This window comes from Garra rufa, chromosome 15 (assembly GCF_049309525.1).
Source record: "Garra rufa chromosome 15, GarRuf1.0, whole genome shotgun sequence".
Classification (NCBI taxonomy): Eukaryota; Metazoa; Chordata; class Actinopteri; order Cypriniformes; family Cyprinidae; genus Garra; species Garra rufa.
In genome coordinates, this window is record NC_133375.1 from 27,958,374 (window position 1) to 27,978,086 (window position 19,713).

The 19,713-nt window shown below is 36.5% G+C and overlaps 1 protein-coding gene across 1 annotated transcript; it reads right to left on the bottom strand.

Annotated features, from left to right (window-relative positions):
• Positions 1-2,913: 2,913 nt before the first annotated feature.
• rexo1 (REX1, RNA exonuclease 1 homolog) lies at positions 2,914-18,440 on the bottom strand. The gene is made up of 16 exons (XM_073819064.1): positions 18,150-18,440; positions 16,168-17,855; positions 15,861-15,968; positions 13,995-14,211; positions 13,362-13,510; positions 13,147-13,281; positions 12,714-12,834; positions 10,134-10,259; positions 9,522-9,659; positions 9,157-9,270; positions 8,969-9,042; positions 7,832-7,942; positions 7,568-7,683; positions 7,346-7,484; positions 6,998-7,118; positions 2,914-4,230 (listed from the first exon to the last, which is right to left on the bottom strand). Exons 1-16 carry the CDS (start codon positions 18,334-18,336, stop codon positions 4,142-4,144), a joined length of 3,633 nt encoding a protein of 1,210 aa, XP_073675165.1. The 5' UTR covers positions 18,337-18,440; the 3' UTR covers positions 2,914-4,141.
• Positions 18,441-19,713: the final 1,273 nt, after the last annotated feature.

Consider the following 19,713-nt stretch of genomic DNA (forward strand, 5'->3'; position numbering starts at 1 on the left):
GTATTGCATATTGTAACACAATTTTTTTTTTTGAATCAACACTATTCTTTTTCACTTTTTATTTATCTCCTGAAAAAGTATCATAGGTCCCAAAAAAATACTGAGCAACACTGACTATAAGTCAGCATATTAGAATGATTTCTGAAGGATCACGTGACCCTAAAGACTGGAGTAATGATGCTGAAAATTCAGCTTTGCATCACAGGAATAAATTATAATTTAAAGTATATTGAAATAGAAAATTGTAAAATAGAAGTAATCTAAAACTAAAATCTCATACACAAACCAGAGCTGTGAATGTTACACACTGACATGAATTTGCACTTTCAAGACCCTACTAACCAAAGACAAGCATCAGGCACTTAAGTGAACACTTCTTTGATCTCTATAGACCCAAACCTAAACAAAACCTCTTAAACTAGACCATGGCACGAGTCTAATCTTAAGCCTACCGGATCAATATCGGACATAACTGGAGAATCAATCGCCTAATTAGGTGACAAGATTGTACAATGGGCTAATGATGTATGATATGCGATTAGCATACACCAATAATTTTCCTTGCTGTTTAGTCTTGCTCATAAAATGCATCTCATAACATAACTCATCATAGTCTCATCATATAAAAATGTATGAATGTCATTGCATCAGAATGAGTAAATATCAAAACAAATGGCAAAAATGCTACCAGTTGGCCATGAGCGGCACTCCTCTCCTCTGTGACCCCCAGCAGTCAAAGGTGATCAGAAGAGCGCCTGATCGAACTTGATAATGAACAAGACTTTAAGCTGTTTCACTGCACACGCTCACATCTTTAAATCACTCAATAAACACAGTGAGAGCCGCCCCCCTTCCCGGCCACCCGGACATTGTGCGAGATATTGATCCTGCCGCAGTTTTTAATACCTGGGGTCCGGGACTGTGACATGAGATGGCTGGGGCCCAGGGTAAACACATGGGCCTGGGGTGAGTGGGATACAAAAGACCTCCCCTCTATGCCTCCACAAGGCTCTTTGTGTCATTTTGTTGTCCGAGAAAACAGCTGCTGAAGAAAGAGCTCTTAGTCAGACACCTGCTGGAAAAGACCTCATATATAGACATACAAAATTACTTTAGGAAGATGGTGAAGTGGAACAGACAGGTTAGGATAAAAGATCAGAGAATATTCTCAACAAAGACTTGACATCCGTGTGAGTTTAGAAATTTAGTTGGACATGATCACCTGTGCTTTTGCTGCTGAAATATACTGACACGCTTTGCATAGACAATGCATGGGGGGGGGGGATAAAAACAAAATACAGAAAAATCAGTAATACTGTGAAATATTATTACAATTGAAAATAATGGTTGTCTATTTTTATATCTTTTAAAATATAATTTACTTCTGTGATGCAAAGCTGAATTTTCATCCTTACTCCAGCCCTTAGTGTCACATGATCATTCAGAAATCATTCTAATATGCTGATTTATTACCAATTGTGTTGTTTAATTTTTTTTTTTAAACCTGTGATACTTTATTTCAGGCTTTTTGATAAATAAAAAGTTCAAAAGAATAGCATTTATTCAAAACAGAAATCTTTTCCAATATATATCTTCACTATCACTATCATTTTTTTTTTTATTTAACACATCCTTGCTGAATAAAACTATTAATGTCTTTTTAAAAAAGAAAGGGAAAAAAATTCTGACCCCAAACTTTTAAACAGTTATGTATTATGTTAGGCAATATTTTTTATTTTGAATAAACACTGTTCTTTTTAACTTTTTTACAAGGAATCCTGAAAAAAGCATGTCCCAAAAAACAACTTACAGTTGAAGTCAAAAGATTTTATACACCTTGCAGAATCTGCAAAATGTTGATTATTTTACCCAAATAAGAGGGATCATACGAAATGCATGTCATTTTTTATTTAGTACTGACCTGAATAAGATATTTCACATAAAATATGTTTACATATAGTCTACAAGAAAAAATAATAGTTGGATTTATAAAAATTACCCTGTTCAAAAGTTTACATACACTTGATTCTTAATACTGTGTTGTTACCTGAATGATCCACAGCTGTGTTTGTTTTTGTTCAGTGATAGTTGTTCATGAGTCCCTTGTTTGCCCTGAACAGTTAAACTGCCTGCTGTTTTTCAGAAAAATCTTTCAGGTCCCACAGATTCTTTGGTTTTTTAGCATTTTTGTGTATTTGAACCCTTTCCAACGATTGTATGATTTTGAGATCCATCTTTTTACACTGCGGACAACTGAAGGAATCAAACGCAACTATTACAAAAGTTCAAACACGTCACTCACTGATGCAAAAAAAAAAAAAAAACAAGTATTATGAGTATTAAGAGAATTTGAAGATCAGGATAAATGTATTATAAACTTATTTTGTCTTCTGGGGAACATGTAACTATCTTCAGTATCTTCTAAAGGGCATATTTAGGCAAAAAAGAGAAAAACGTACACATCCTGTTCAAACCACTCACTCTGTTCAAAAGTTTACACCCCTTAATGCATCATGTTTCCTTCTGAAGCATCAGTAAGTGTTTGAACCCTTTGTCACTGATCTTCAGTCATTGTTGGAAAGGGTTCAAATACAGAAAACTGCTAAAAAACCAAAGAATTTGTGGGACCTGAAGCATTTTTCAAGGCAGTTTAACTGTTCAGGACAAACAAGGAACTCAGTGAACTATAACCAAAAAAAAAGGCTGTGGATAATTCAGGTAACAACACAGTATTAAGAATCAAGTATATGTAAACATTTTAACAGGGAATGTATAAATTCAACTATTATTTTCTCTTGTGGACTATATGTAAACCCCTTTTGTGAGAAATATCTCATTCAGGTCAGTACTAAATAACATGCATTTTGCATGATCCTTCTTATTTGAATAAAATAATTAACATTTTGCAGATTCCGCAAGGTGTATGTAAACTTTTGACAGTATACTGCTTTTTTTAAATATTCAATATTTTATATATAAAAAATAAATATACATGAATGCTAAGGTGGGTATAAAATGTTTATAAAAATGTGTGATTTTTGTGTTTTATTTATAGCTTTTAATAGAAAACAAAACTAAACAACTACAAAAACAGCTTAGATACAACTTATTTACAGCTTTCGGCATTAATGCCCACCCATTTAATTACATTACAAATCACTATACAGCCATCTTGATCTTTAGTCTTGACAATTATTGAAAATTATGTTTTTAGGAGCAATAATGTGTTTAAAGTGGCAGGCCTAGATGAATGACGTGACATTTAGTGTGTCAGTTTACAATATACTGCTTTACAAATTAAAGTGAATTAAAAGAAAATCAAAGTAAACTGTTTTTTCCCCATATTGTCCTGTCCGCTCATGATTTGTGTGAAGAAATCACTAACAAATTTGAATGTGTAAACAAATTGTACTGATTTGAGTACAGATAATAATACTGGTCTACAAGGCATTGGGTCATGAAAATGTCCCAACTAGTGATCTAGTTTTACAGATTTGCAGCATTTGAGTATGTGGATTGCTATACATTATTACTAGAGGAAGTGACATCACATCAGTGCTGAAAAACATGGTTTCAAGTATAATTGTGGATTTAATATACAACTATATCACAGAGTGCAACACATAGACCTTCCAGGAACGACACCTGGAGTCACATCACCTAAAGTGAACCTTAAAACACCATCAAAACTGATGATTTGGGGGATTCAGGTCATTGAAAACATAAAAATACTGCTGAAAAAAATAGAAAATACTTTAACTCAACAAAAGGTCAATTACTCTCACCCCAATCTATGTCCACTTATGATAATAACGGTCATGACTAGGTCAGTTTTAGCATGGTGGGAATTTTAGGATTGCTTGTTTGATAGGGCACTAGCTCTGGTTGCTAGGAGCCATGGTGGTCTAGGCTTTGCAATCTATCACATTATCCTTCCAGGTCTCCTCCCCTTTGTGTCAGTCCATCTCTTTCTCTCCCCCTCATTCAAACTGCAGCATTTACTCTGACGCAGTTTATCCGACCCGAGTGACGCACGGCCCATTGTGAAGAACTTCAGTTCAGACTCTTTCTCTATGATACTCCGTTCATTGAAAATCATTCCAGGTCATAACATAGTGAAAGAGAACTGGCAGGTCAGAGGTCATCTCTTCACCTTGGCATCCTCTTTGATTTTCCAGATCATGAGTTCCATGCAGGCCCGGGCGTCTTCACTGGAGTCGTGCCCTCCAACTGTAAAGAGACAGGAAACGAGACATGGAACTCAAAGACAGTCCAAACCAGCATATAAATTTACAGCGGGAGTCTGCTTCTCATTTATCTCCCCTGAGCCCACTGAGTTTTCAATGACCAGTGTTTACCGAGGTAAATATGATCAAAGGCGGCTGTGAAATTAAGTTTGCATTGTTTATCCATTTGATCTTTCTTTCAAAAATGTCATATTCATTTGCTAGACACTACTAAAACTTTTGAGGTGCCATAGAATGCATTGATACAATATTTTAAATTGTTCTCTGATATCTACATAGAAGGTATATGGCATAGGAAAGGGCAAAAAATCTCCAGAAACGGTTTTACAGGTCCATTTACAACCCTTGGATTTGTCCCTAGAATGAAATGTTCTGTTATTTCCTTATTTGGAAGGTTCGTGAATATTAATGATAAGCTCTGCTCTGATTGGCTGTTTCACAGAGCTGCTCATCTCAATAGCTCGCACGTGGAGGAAAATATATATTTAATTACGGAGCTCTAGCCGCTTTTAATATGCGGTTTGTTGAAACTGCCGTTTTGAATGCGCGATCATTTTACTCTCACTATTGTGATCACATGTGCTCTGTGTAACGTTATACTGCAGCGACAGAACTTACCACACAAGTTTAGATGCTTGTTAGTGATATTCAGGATCTGTAAATCATCTCTCTGTTTATGTGGTAAGTGAAATCTTATTTACTGCAATGTAACAGGCTAACGCTAGCATTAAGCTAACCATGTCCCTTCAGTGGCTTGCCTTATTTTACTGATGTACTGACGTTACTGATGATTGGTCTATGCAAATGTTGGGGGTGTAACTATTAACGATTGCGACTATTGCGTAATAGTCTGTGTTATGTTGGAATTGACCTATTTTTCAGTGGTCTTTTGCAAAAGGAAATGGTGGGGTTTGAGACTCATGGTATGTCATGTCCATGTACACAACTGTTATTCAACTATGCCAAGGTAAATACAGTTTCCCATTCTATGGCACCTTTAAACGGGACAGCAAACACTCAAGATGGGTTTGGTGCACACAAGGATAAAAGAGTACCACATGTGTACAATGAAATATACTGCTGTATCTTTGCTGTTGTGGGCCTATGTTTCTGCCAGAGGTCCTGGATATCTTGTTCAGATAGATGGCATTATGGATTCTACAAAGATAACGACAAATAAAAAATTAAAAACTGACTGTCTCTGCTAGAAATCTTATAATGTGCCGTGGTTGGATCCTCCAACAGGACAATGATCCACAAACAAACATTAAATTCAAAACAAAAATGGGTCACTGAGAACAAAACCAAGCTACTGCCATGGCCAACCCAGTTCCCTGACCTGAACCCTATAGAAAATAAGTGGGGTGAACTGAAGAGGAGAAGCACCAAAATGGACCTGGAAATCTAAAGGGTCTAGAGAGATTCTGTATGAAGGAATGGTCTTTGATCTCCTGTCAGATGTTCTCTAAACTTATCAGGCACTAAAGGCATTAAAGACTTGGCAAAAAGAGGTTGCGAAAAGCGTTGAATAAAAGGGTATGATTAACTGTGGCCAATGTGTATTAGAAAAAAACATTTTTTTTCACAATTAAATTTCTCTCTCATTTTGAATTCTTATTCTACAATGAAAAGTTAGATTTTTGCAAATTAAAAAAAAGATTAAAAGAATTAATGATACAGATTTATTTTCACAGCCTTCTTTGATCATATTTACCAAGGGTATGAATAAATTTGAACACAACTTTATTTGTTTAAATAAAATATATTGTTTAAAAATGCTACTGCCTTGAGTTAGGTCTATTATTTTGGATAAACATTTAAATTGCTTAAAAAAAGACAAAACTAATGAGATTTAAACTTGGTTTTAATAAATAGGATAGCGTATTGATTACACTGTTAATGTAAAATACAATATAGATTTTTATTCTTGTAGTGCAAGTAATGTATGACATGACATGGATTTACATTTTATTTAATTAAACAAAACAAAATACAAAAATGTGAGGACTTTGCCTCCTCATTTCAGAACACTACTGCACACCAGATATATATATATATATATATATATATATATATATATATATAGATAGATAGATAGATAGATAGATAGACAGATAGATAGACAGATAGATATAGATAGATAGAAATAAAAGTATATTTTACATATAGAAAATTAAGCCCTTTTTTTAAAGATTTATTTTTGGCATTTTTGCCTTTATTTTGATAGGACAGATCAGAATTGACAGGAAGCAAAGTGGGAGAGAGATGGGGTGGGGTCGGGAAGGGTCCTCGAGTCGGGATCAGCAACGACGCTGTGTGTCGGCGCGCTGTCCACAAGGCTATCGGCGCAGACGAAAATTAAGCCCTTTTTACACCAAATTCTCAGTAGCATAATGATATATTTTATTTAAATTGAGAAGTTTATATTATACTATTTTTTATATTATATTTATATTATGGTAGCATGGTAATATATGTTGTACTTAATTTATTCTCAATTGTTCATAAAAAATTAATTATTGTGTAATTAATTATTAATTATTGTGATAGTAATGGGACAGTACTAATGACAGTACATACGATACAGTTATTGATGACATTAATATCACATCTAAAAAAAAAAAAAAACCTTAATGATCCTTTATAATGAGCTTAATTTTCTATTTTCAATTTTCTTTTTTTACATCTTCTACATTTTGGTGAGATTCATGCAAATAATGCCCATTAGTGCAGATTAACAATATCCTTACCGCTGTCTTGTATAATGCGTTTGAGGTAGTCAGCCATGAGGTTGCGAAGGGCACGTTTGTAGGGCAGACCCAAGCGGTGAGGAAACACAATAGCGGTGTCCACAACCATGCTGTGAATAAGCTAGTAAACAGAACAGACAGAACCATTATGTTATTAAACATATTGATCAAACAATAAAAAAATGGCACTGTTCCAAACTCTAGTATGCTACCTTATTGCATATACTACTGCAAGTTTACAATATTTAGTTCTTATTAGGCATTTGTATCACAAGCACACTTTATTACATTTTTAAAAATGCTATCTAGGCAGGCAACACATTAGTTATATATAGTGTTTGTATGAACCTTGAGTGCAAACAGGTCACTCTCAAGACTGTGTCCAATTAGAATGGACTCAGCACTAAACATGCTCAGCAGCACCGCCTGCACGTCTCTCAGGGTGATGGTGGTGTTCTGCAGATCATCCTGCGTCACACCTGAAAACCTGGATGTAGTACAAACAGGTGTAACTGAAACTAGAAAAACTAAAAGGCGAATAAATGGCAAATCTCTTAACACAGTTCCTACCGTGTATTATAATCCACCACTTTGCTGCCAGGCTTGACAAACGTGTCATAAATAACCTTGAGGTCAGAGTTAATGACGGTCACTCTGGTCAGCTCCAAACCTTGCTTTGTGTAGCACTATAAAACAAGTGTTGAGACGGAAAAGTTTAAAGCAACACCTTTATAAAAAGAATAAAGACTTTAGACTGCATCCTGTTTTCTTCATGAGGCTTTTTATATCCACCTAAAGTAAATGTGGGAGCATTTGAATAACTGTTATTCTCACCATCTCACAGTCCAAGGCGTATACACCTCCATTTCCATCTACTGGCAACGGTTTGCTAAAAGTCTTCACAAATCCATCCAAGGACTCTTTACGGCCATCCTGTACGTGTTGCTAAAGGAAAAGGGAGCAAAAAGTTTTATAATCCTTCAGAGACCTCAGAGACACATTACTGAACATGCTTTTTAGTATAATACTTACTCTAAACACCTTATTAAAAGCTTTGCCTCCTTCAACCAGCAGAATCAACTAGCAAAAGACTTCTGAACCTAAAAGATACCTTAAAGCAGTGTGTACAAACTGTTTTATCTTTTCTGCCCTTACAGAGATGTCTGTCATTAGCAAAAACATAATTACATATTAAAAATGAAGTCAATTGTATTTATGTATATGGCACATTATAATTTAGAATTTTTGTTTTTTTTTAAATGACACATTATTAACAATATTTTTGTTAAAAAAAAATTTAAACAGTTGCCTAGTAGTTATTGCAGATTTGCAACGATTTTAGCATTTGCAGAGTTTTGATGCAATTTAAGATATATAAAATCTGTGTTCTTTATGTAACTAATAGTGACCCTGGACCACAAAACCAGTCATTTTGTTTTAAATTGAGATGTATACATAGTTTGAAATCTAAATAAATAAGCTTTCCGTTGATGTATGATATTTGGCCAAGATACAACTATTTAAAAATCTGGAATCTGAGGGTGCAAAAAAATCTAAATATTGAAGAAATCACCTTTAAAGTTGTCCAAATGAAGTTCTTAGCAATATTACTAATCAAAAATTAAGTTTTGATATATTTACGGTGGGAAATTTACAAAATATCTTCACGGAGCATGATCTTCGTTTAAAATCCGATGTTTTTCGGCATAAAAGAAAAATCGATCATTTTGACCCATACAATGTATTTTTGGATACTGCTACAAATATACCTGTGCTACTTAAGACTGTTTTTTTGGTCCAGGGTCACATACTTACTTGATATTATCTATGATACATAATCCATTACATTTTATAGGTTAAAAACACAAATTCAAATCTTATTTTATGTTTGGATTTAGAATAAAGTCTTATTTAAGATTTAGGAAATTATTGTAGGAGTTACAATACTTGCAGAACCATGATGATACCTACTTTACACACTTCACATCCAGGAGAACCAACCGCACCAGAGCAGCAGTTGTAAAGCGTCTCCCAACCTCCTGGAACTACATAAGACACAAGAACATGTCCATTTTTAAATGTCATATACAATGAAACACATTAGGCAGTTGTACTGGCATTGCAGAATCTCATCCTGTCTCAACCATACACATACCCACCTCTGTTTCTGCGTAATCTTCCCCAGTGGTGACTGCACTCCTCTTTACGCACACAGCTACCATTAGCATTTATCTTGTACTCAGCGCCACATCGACAACAGATTTTGGAAAAAGCTGAGAAGGAGATACAGGACAATTAATTAAAATCAAAAGCACAAATGTTGTGGGAAAGGGAGATATTTTAAAATGTACTACAATGTCATCTATCACAAATGTTTAAAGTAACGCAACTTATGTTTAACATTACTGTATTGGCTAATTGGGTGATAAACGTTTGAGCGTACTACCACCTAGTGGTTTGGCTCTTTGTTAAAAGGGATATGTGAAGAATTAGCATCAAGAAACTAGTAAAAAATAAATCTTACGGTCATTGTTTTTCTTCTCTGGGAGGTTATGGACGACAGCGTGACCCGACATCTCGGGGTGAGGTCTGGGGTAGCCATGTTCCTGTAGCTGCTCTTCAGTCATTGCATAATTTTTCAGCTTTGTGTAAAGAATGGCACCTGAAAACGAAATAAATAAATTGTACACACTCGTTTATATTTGCACATATGTAATATTTTTCCCCATTTACATTTGAAATCGGTACCATCTGTTGATCATTTTATAATCTATTTTGTTAATTTTGTTGTACAACTGGACAATGACAATAAAGGTATTCATTCATTCATTCATTCATTTAAAACACCAGAATGCAGACATGGGTGAGTGAGATCAGAAGAGAAGGTGGTGCTGTTACTGTTCAATTGAAATAAATATTAGCTGAAAAACTCAAACTTAAAAAACCTAAACAAAAATTAGAAATGCTTTTAGAAACTGCTTTGGAAACTAACCAAAATAAAATAATTATAACTAAACATGAAATAAAAATAAGGATAACTGATAAAGAAATGAAATGTAAGACAACTTGTAATAATTAATACAATAATATACAGTATAAATAACACTAGGATAACACTGAAGTGGTAGTGAGGTACCTTTAAGGTCCACATCCTGCTGTTTGCCGGAGCGGTTGATTGTATAGCTGGTTGTGGCAGCAAGCCGCCCACCAAGTACTTCTTCATGGGACTGAGACTTTCTACTAACAGACACAGCTGGGCTCTCTGAGAAACATACAGCAAAACATATTGATAACATAAAACCATAAATAATACTACAGTCGTGGCCAAAAGTTTTGAGAATGACACAAATATTAGTTTTCACAAAGTTTGCTGCTCAACTGCTTTTAGATCTTTGTTTCAGTTGTTTCTGTGATGTACTGAAATATAATTACAAGCACTTCATACGTTTCAAAGGCTTTTATCGACAATTACACGACATTTATGCAAAGAGTCAGTATTTGCAGTGTTGGCCCTTCTTTTTCAGGACCTCTGCAATTCGACTGGGCATGCTCTCAATCAACTTCTGGGCCAAATCCTGACTGATAGCAACCCATTCTTTCATAATCACTTCTTGGAGTTCGTCAGAATTAGTGGGTTTTTGTTTGTCCACCCGCCTCTTGAGGATTGACCACAAGTTCTCAATGGGATTAAGATCTGGGGAGTTTCCAGGCCATGGACCCAAAATTTCAACGTTTTGGTCCCTGAGCCACTTAGTTATCACTTTTGCCTTATGGCACGGTGCTCCATCGTGCTGGAAAATGCATTGTTCTTCACCAAACTGTTGTTGGATTGTTGGAAGAAGTTGCTGTTGGAGGGTGTTTTGGTACCATTCTTTATTCATGGCTGTGTTTTTGGGCAAAATTGTGAGTGAGCCCACTCCCTTGGATGAGAAGCAACCCCACACATGAATGGTCTCAGGATGCTTTACTGCTGGCATGACACAGGACTGATGGTAGCGCTCACCTTTTCTTCTCCGGACAAGCCTTTTTCCAGATGCCCCAATCGGAAAGAGGCTTCATCGGAGAATATGACTTTGCCCCAGTCCATTCACCATACTTTTTGCAGAATATCAATCTCTCCCTGATGTTTTTTTTTGGAGAGAAGTGGCTTCTTTGCTGACCTTCTTGAAACCAGGCATCTTCCAAAAGTCTTGGCCTCACTGTGCGTGCAGATGCGCTCACACCTGCCTGCTGCCATTCCTGAGCAAGCTCTGCACTGGTGGCACTCCGATCCCGCAGCTGAATCCTCTTTAGGAGTCGATCCTGGCGCTTGCTGGACTTTCTTGGACGCCCTGAAGCCTTCTTAACAATGCAGTGGAAAGTTTTTTTCGGGATTAAGTTAATTTTCATGGCAAAGAAGGACGATGCAATTCATCTGATCACTCTTCATAACATTCTGGAGTATATGCAAATTGCTATTATAAAAACTTATAGCAGCAACTTTTCCAATTTCCAATATTTATGTAATTCTCAAAACTTTTGGCCACGACTGTAGATGTTTTAATTACAGTTAAATTAATTACATTATAATAAAATTGGTAACACTTTACAATAAGGTTTCATTTGTTAACATTAATGTATTAACTAACATGAGCGAACAATGAACAATACATTTGTTACACTATTTATTCATCTTCGTTAATGTTAGTTAATAAAAATACAGTCTTTCATTGTTTGTTCATGTTAGTTCACAACATATTAACTAATGTTAACAAACACAACCTGTGATTTTAATAATGCATTAGTAAATGCTGACATTCACATGAACAAATATACATAAATGCTGTAGAAGTATTGTTCATTCTTAGTTCATTGTAACTAATGTAGTTAACTAATTAACCTTACTGTAAAGTCTTACCAAAATTACTTTAAATCTAATTATGAAAAGTGCTACAAATTATATTGTCAGCATAACAATTTGAGAAAAATTAGTGCAAAGTGGAATTTATATTTATTTCAGAATCTCTTCATATTTATGCCAATCTGACAACAGCACTTAAGCGCTATGAACTAAACAAATCTGCTTATTGTTTTATTATTCTACTTAAATCAAAGCATTTGTCAGCTTTATATTTTTTAAATCCTAAAGCTTTGCTTATTTCCATGTATAAATGAGATTTTGAATTTCAAACTGTCGATATGGTCTCAGACTTTTGGATCCCACTGTATGCTCTCTTTTCATTAAAACCAGTGTAATATAAGAGTTGATAAATTAATGACAAAACAGAAATTGTAAATTAATGTTTTTTTTCTCTTGATAATGTAGTGCTGCATCTTGGCCAGGTTACTTCTGTAAATGAGATTTTTAATCTCAAAACGTTTTTTACCTGGTTAAATAAAGGACATGATGAAATTACTATTATTCCTTTGATAAAGACTCTTAACCCCAGTTTTAGTGTACCCTCAGTCACTTTAGATCAGGGTTCCTCAAATCTTACCCTGGAGGTCCAATGCGCTGCAGAGTTTAGCTCTAACCCTAATCAAACACACCTGAGAATGCTAATCAAGGTCTTCAGGATCATTAGAGAATCACAGGTAGGTGAGTTTGATCAGGGTTGGAGCTAAACTCTGCAGCGCATTGGACCTCCAGGGTAAGATTTAAGGAACCCTGCTTTAGATGAACACCTGCTAATTAACAAATAAATAAAACAAAGAACAATGTTTGTATTAGACGCACTGATGACAGGAGACGTAGGTGTGCTCTTGCTACGAAGTTTCTTCAGCGTGTTCACAGCTACATTCAGGTAGATGTTCTTACTGCTGCTCCTGTCATACACCACCTTCTCTTCCTCCAAAGCCTGTGAGCGAAGAACACATCCACAATATACGCATCAACAATATATAAATGGGAGTTGACATTAAAGGGATAGTTCACCCAAAAATGTAAAAGAAAGTTGATAACCAAGCAGTTGCTGGTAGCCATTGATTTCTATAGCATGAAAAAAATACTGTGGAAGCCAAAGGCTACCTTCAACTGTTTGCTCACCAACATTCTTTAAAATATCTTCATTCGTCAACACATTCGGAACAGCAGGACTGAGTAAATGATGACAGAATTTTAATTTTTGGGTGAACTATCCCTTTGGAAATATGGAGGTTGGATGACATACCATCTGAAAAGCTTCCTGTTCAGAACAAAACTTTAGGCACTCATCGATGAAGATGTTTAGGTAACGCTGGCGGACATTAGTAGGCACCTTAGCCCCAAATTCTGTAGGAATGACAGGACGCTTCATGGCTGAGCTCTGTGATGGACAGATAAGAGAGATTGTTTTTTAGAGAAATGCAAACAGACCACTGTACGTCTGTTATAAACCGACATTACCTTCATGGTGGGGGTGTGTGCCATTCTCTTCTGCGATGAAGTCGATGTGGTCTTTGACAAGATGCTTGCCGATGTATGAGCTTTGACTGAAAGCTGATCGGACGCCACTCTTGTGGGTGACAACACCCGACTGCTGACATTAGCTAGTCCTACAAAAAAAATAAAAAAAGGAAGATGAATGTGTGTTTCTAATGCCTTATACTTAAAAGATTATTTAACTTCCAGAATAAATGATCATTTACTTAGCCCTATGTCATCAAAGATGTTCATGTCTTTCTTTCTTCAGTCAAAAAGAAAATAAGGTATTTGATTAAGGTTTTTTTTTTTCCCTCCATTTAGTTTTTTTTTTTTTTTTTTTGAAAATGACCAATCGGTTGACTCTTATTTCTTGGCTAAGATCGTGTTGAGCCCTTTGAAGCTGCATTGAAAATGTAATTTGGACCTTAAACCCATTAGCTCCCATCTCCACTCTATGGAATGTTTTCCTCAAAAAGCTTAATTTCTTTTCGACTGAAGAAAGAAAGACATGAACTTTGACGACATGGGGCGAGTAAATTATCAGGAAATTTTAGAAATTCTAAAAGTGAACTTATCCTTTAATTCTGCTATAACTGAACATAGGACCCTTCATACCAGGCTTTGAGGAGGGCAAGGGGGGGTTTGGCCGGTGCGCCACTCGTCGTTTCTCTCCAGAGAGCCCCAGTTTTGGGTTGGTCGATGCAGATGCTGCCTTAACTGCAGCAGCCAGCTGTGCCGCCTGCTGCTGGGCCTTCTGCATGCGCTGGAAACAGATCTCTTGTGCTGTCATCCTCCGCTGTGGCATCGGCATAGCGTTCAGCGATGCCTCTGACTGAATGATGAGAATTATTAAAGCAATTATTAAACAGTTGGTCAACTGAAATTTCTGAACACAAGTACAGATTCATCATTTAATAGTACATGTTATGAATCTCATTTAGGTGAACTTGCATTTTTCCCCCGACGTCTTACTCTAAATGGAATCTTGATTATTTGGGGAGTGTTGGGAGTGCCTATCTTACTATCTAAAAGTAGCAACACTTCCTTGTCTGCATTTTTCAGTACAACAGCTCACGTGTTTTCAAAACAGACAGGCTTGATCCAGTAATGACCTACTTTTTCCAACAAGTAACAACAATTTTTTTCTACATGATATTAATACTGGTAATTCACAGTATGGTCTTTTAAGGTTTGCTGGTAGAATTTTTATGTAGAATTATGTGTCAACATTCTATCTAATGCTCTTTGATTAAGTTTTTGTTCTTGATAAATAATACCAATAATATATACATTTGAAGACAAAAGTTTACATACACCTAGCAGAATCTGCAAAAAGTTAATTATTTTACCAAAATAATAGGGATCATACAAAATGCATGTTATTTTTTATTTAGTACTGACCTGAATAAGATATTTCACATTCAATATGTTTACATATAGTCCACAAGAGAAAATAATAGTTGAATTTATAAAAATGACCCTGTTCATACACTTGATTCTTAATACTGTGTTTTTATCTGAATGATCCACAGCTGTTTTTTTTAGTGATACTTGTTCATGAGTTCCTTGTTTGTCCTGAACAGTTAAACTGGCCACTGTTCTTCAGAGAAATTCCTTCAGGCCCCACAATCTTTTGGTTTTCCAGCATTTTTGTGTATTTGAACCCTTTCCAACAATGACTATATGATTCTGAGATTCATCTTTTCACACTGTGGACAACTGAGGGACTATTACAGAAGGTTCAAATGCTCACTGATGCTTCAGAAGGAAAAACTATGCATTAAGTGCTGGGGGTGAAAACTTTTTGAATCAGGGTAAATTTTACTTATTTTATTTTCTGGGAAAAATGTAAGTATCTTCTGTAGCTTCTGATGGGCAGTACTAAAATAAAAAAAAAAATGATATTTAAGCAAAATTAGCAAAATGTACACATCTTTTTTCTGTTCAACACATTCTGTTCAAAAGTTTACACTCCTCGCTCTTAATGCATCGTTTTTTCTTCTGAAGCATCAGTGAGCAATTGAACCTTCTGTAACAGTTGTCCTTAGTGTCCTTAGTTGTCCTCATTTGTCTTTAGTGTGAACAGATGGATCTCAAAATCCTTCAGTCATTGTAAGAAAGGGTTCAAATACACAAAAATGCTGAAAAACCAAAGAATTTCTATGGCCTAACAGATTTTTTTCTGAAGAACAGCAGGCAGTTGAACTGTTCAGGATAAATAAGGGACTCATGAACAACTATCACTCTTACTTTGGTAAAATTATTAACATTTTGCAAATTCTGCAAGGTGTGTGCACACTTTTGACCTTAATTGTATATCACTGGATAAATTGAAACAGATTCTTTCTTAACTTGTTTACGGACTAACTGTAACATCAACTGTAACTGTAAGATCAAATACAGTTAATATGCAAATATGAAGTGCAGGGAACCAATAAGAGAATATGTCAGACATGTCAGAACATGTATTCCAACACTAACCTTTCCTTGAGATTTAAAGTGTGACACCCTCTTCTTCTGGCCAGGAAATAGAGTACTTAAAGTGCTTTCCGTTTCTTCCTCCTCCCCATCCTCCTGTTCCCTCGAGGGCTAAACACACACACACACACACACACACACACACACACACACACACACAAAAGTGAAACTGAAAATTCAGTTGCAACAGAAAACCCAGAAAATTCCACCAACAGCAAATATTTGCATAACATTCTCAAACCCCATAAAGGCCTTTTAGAGTAACTGACATGATCATCAAAAATAGAGAAATAAAAAAACTGTGTTGTACCTGCTTAGCTTGTCTTCCTTTGTCTTCCATCTTCACCTCTTTGGATTCGTTAAATATCCTTAGACACTCCTCCATTGGGTCCGAGTCATACTCCATCTCATCCTGCAGACAGGAGTAGTCCACTGCGTCATCACCACCACCACCATCGTCATCATCCTCTGATGACGATGTATCCTCGGAAGTTTTCCTCTTATTATTATTATTCATGAGGCTTGCCCGTTTAAAAGCAGAAGCCGACTTCCTCACTATCCTCTCATCTTCCTCATCATCCTCTTCAGCGCTCTCATCACCAAACAAGTCAACGTGGCTCAGATTCCTCTGTTTGGCCTCTCTTGCCTTTTTGCGATCAATGGCTGAGCTGCTTTTTTTGCTTTTATCTTTAGTGCTACTGCTGCTGCTGCTACCATGGCTGCTTTTCTTTTTATCCTTGCTCTCAAGTTTTCCGTTCTTCGGGTCTTTGATTTTGGATGAGACCTTATCTGTTTTCACAGGCTTGTCTATTTTGGGCTTCTTGATGTTGCTACTTCCTTCTTTTGCCACTTTTTCCTTGTGGCTCTGTTCATTCTTTATCTTAACTATCTTCTTGCTCTTTTCATAATTACTCTTTGACGATGATCCATCTTTATGCACCTTTTCCTTGGACTTACTAACTCTGTCCTCATTTTTACTTTGGCCCTTGTCTTTTTTACTTAAATTCTGTGACGTCTTGTCGGCACTTGAACTTTCCCGCCTTTCTTTTTGACTCTTCTTATTGGACTCTTTCTCCACTTTTTTCAGTTTATCAGATTTAACATTTTTCGACTGACTCGCAGTCTTTTTCTCTGTCCTGTATACATCCTGTGATTCCAAATCATCCGATTCACTCTGTGAGAAAACATCATCAGTTTTAGACACCTGATTTCTTTGCTGTCCCTTTGCACCTGATTCTCGTTGCCGTTTTAAGCTGAAGTTGATCCCCTTGTGCTGCATTCGGCTTATGGACGTCGGGCGATACTCTGTCCCAGAACTTTCCTCATCCGATTCAGAGAAACTTGCAGTGTACTTCGGAACATCTGCCTTAGGTAATGACCTTGGCTTCTTCGCCGTTGGCACGTATTCCTCATCTTCCCCTTGTTTTCCAGGGTAAAACCTCTTTCTCCCCTCTCCCTCTGAACACAAAGTCCTTTGTTCTTTAACAGTCGGCTTAGCCGAATAGTTCGAGAGAGGGTCGTATTCCATATCCGTGGTTGGTTTGGAATTATCCAGGGTGTATTTACACTTTACACGGGACGGTGGTGGAGGTAATACCTTTTTAATGCTTGCTTTAGAAACAGCAGTGGGCACATATTCCAGTGCATTGGTACTGCTGTTGTCTGAGTCTAAAGTGTATTTACTGGAGCGTGGGGAGGGGATGTATTCACTAGCTTGGCCCATTTGATAGCTCCCAGGATCATAGCCCTGATGGGAAGTTGCAGCGGGTTTCGGTCTCTTAACAGACCTTTTGGTTGGCTCATATTCCTGATCGCCAATCTGAGAAAGCTTTTTCTTGTCCCTTTCCATCTCATTGCGAACAGCCTCAATGGCCCGATTGACCAACTCCAGTTCCATGGTACCCATATCCTGTTCTGCCGACAGGCTCGACGGTGGCTCCCCATTATACTGTTCATCCGGTCTTACAACCTCTGGACTGAATGGATCATATCCTTGATCTGTAACCAAAAGTCACAAGGTTAGAACGATACAATTTAAATATCAGAACAATGTATCTGTATAGAAAATTTGTCATAAAACAAGAGCCATCAAAGGTTCCTGACAACAGTAAAAGCTACAGAAACTGTTTATTAATAAATAATAAATTGTTGTGTCATATGACAGAACAATTCTGGGGTTGTATTAATTTCTTTGTTCCTCAGCAGAAAGCTTTTGTGTATTTAAAAATACATTAACCCGAAGAGTTTTCGAACAAAAGGAAAACATGACACCACAAAGACATTTTAATTCACCGTTTGGACTCCCAGAAAGCGCTTTAGTCTTTTTGATGTCGTAAATCCCAGAGGAGGCTCGTCTTTGTTTGCTGTGTCTGAAGTGACAGTAGGGTCTGCTGCACCCATCTGCACCGGCTTTTCCATTATTATTCTCACAATAAAATGGGCAGTCAATCCCACGAAAGAACCCCGTAGATCTCAACATCGCGGTTCATAACCACGGTCACTTCATCTGCCTTTTAACTGGTGTGTTTTAACCAGTACTTGCGTAATTACTCGCATATCGTATGTTGCCACTTTCTTTCGAACAACAACAGACTTCCTAGGACGCCATATTTTATGAGCGACAGACGAACTCGAGGCCCCCAACGCGCGTCGCGTTCTTTACGTAACATAGTTGACCGAATCATCTGCCTGTGAGAATTAGCATGTTAGCTGCGTTGTGCTTCTGCAATCAAGCAGATGGTTTATGTCATGTCAGTCTGTCGTTAAACATGCTACAATTTTGTTTTAGGCTTCTTCTTAAAGTCTTTGGTATCTTTTTATTTTAAATTAGTATTCAGTGTTTCTTTTGTGATGTAAGTTAAGTGCTATGTGCACGTCTGTTACCGAAGGCTTATAAGGTGTGGAGGAATATCAATTTGCTTATATAAGTCAGGTGAGTGTGAAGGAGTGCACACAGTGAGAAGTGTTCATAATAATTGACACGACACACAAAATAGCTTTATTTTAGGAATGGAAGTGGCGTTCAATTTATTGTTCCTCTGTCGATCTTCCGTCTGGAAAACAGAAAAACAAGCCACCTTGTGCATTTAACAAGCAAAATAGTAGATCCTTTGGTCTGACAATAGCAATTAAACAAATTGATAATTGTATTGTCCAGATTCTCTAACAATTGTACATAATTCAATTGACAAACGGATGAGACATCCTAAAACAAATAAAATGACCAAAATGGATGGGTGGGGGGGGGGAGGTCTGTTGTTTACTTGATTGTGAAGTTTTCCTCCCAACCTGACCAGCTTAAAACAATAAGTTTAAAAACGCATTTAAAAAGCACCCACACAAACCCAAAAGACCCACCAAGGCATATAAACCATCCTAGTTTGGTCAAAGTAGCTATTCTGAAGGATTTGAAGAATCTCTAGCATAAAACATCTTAAAAAGACGAAAAAAAAAATCATAATTTCAAATCATGGTCAACACTTTAAGTGAAACAATACTCACCTAGCACATTTAAATATACATCTGCAAGTATGAACATAAACCACAAACACACCTCATTCAGATACTAGCCAACACAGAATTACCATTTTTCCCTCTCCAAACTCTAAACCCTCTTGTAATACTTTTGATCTCACTTTTATAAAGGTGTGCACACCTGAATGCCATTCCAGCTCTTAATTAGCAGGACTTCTCGGCCTATTAGAAACAGGGTTTAATTCGAATCTAATTAAAATCCTGATTTATCATTGGAAAATTAACTAAATTTTTAAACACGTAACAGGTTAATTACCACAAACAGTTTCCAGTATCCAGTGAGAGAGCTTTGGTCATTGGTGAAAAAAAATGCTCATCTAAC

Coding starts and splice junctions, on each gene's coding strand:
- rexo1 (XM_073819064.1), bottom strand. CDS start 18,336: ATGTTGAGATCTACGGGGTTCTTTCGTGGGATTGACTGCCCATTTTAT. Junction 15,969..16,167: donor AAGGAAGACAAGCTAAGCAG/GTACAACACAGT, acceptor GTGTGTGTTTAG/CCCTCGAGGGAACAGGAGGA. Junction 4,231..6,997: donor ACGCATTATACAAGACAGCG/GTAAGGATATTG, acceptor GTCTCTTTACAG/TTGGAGGGCACGACTCCAGT.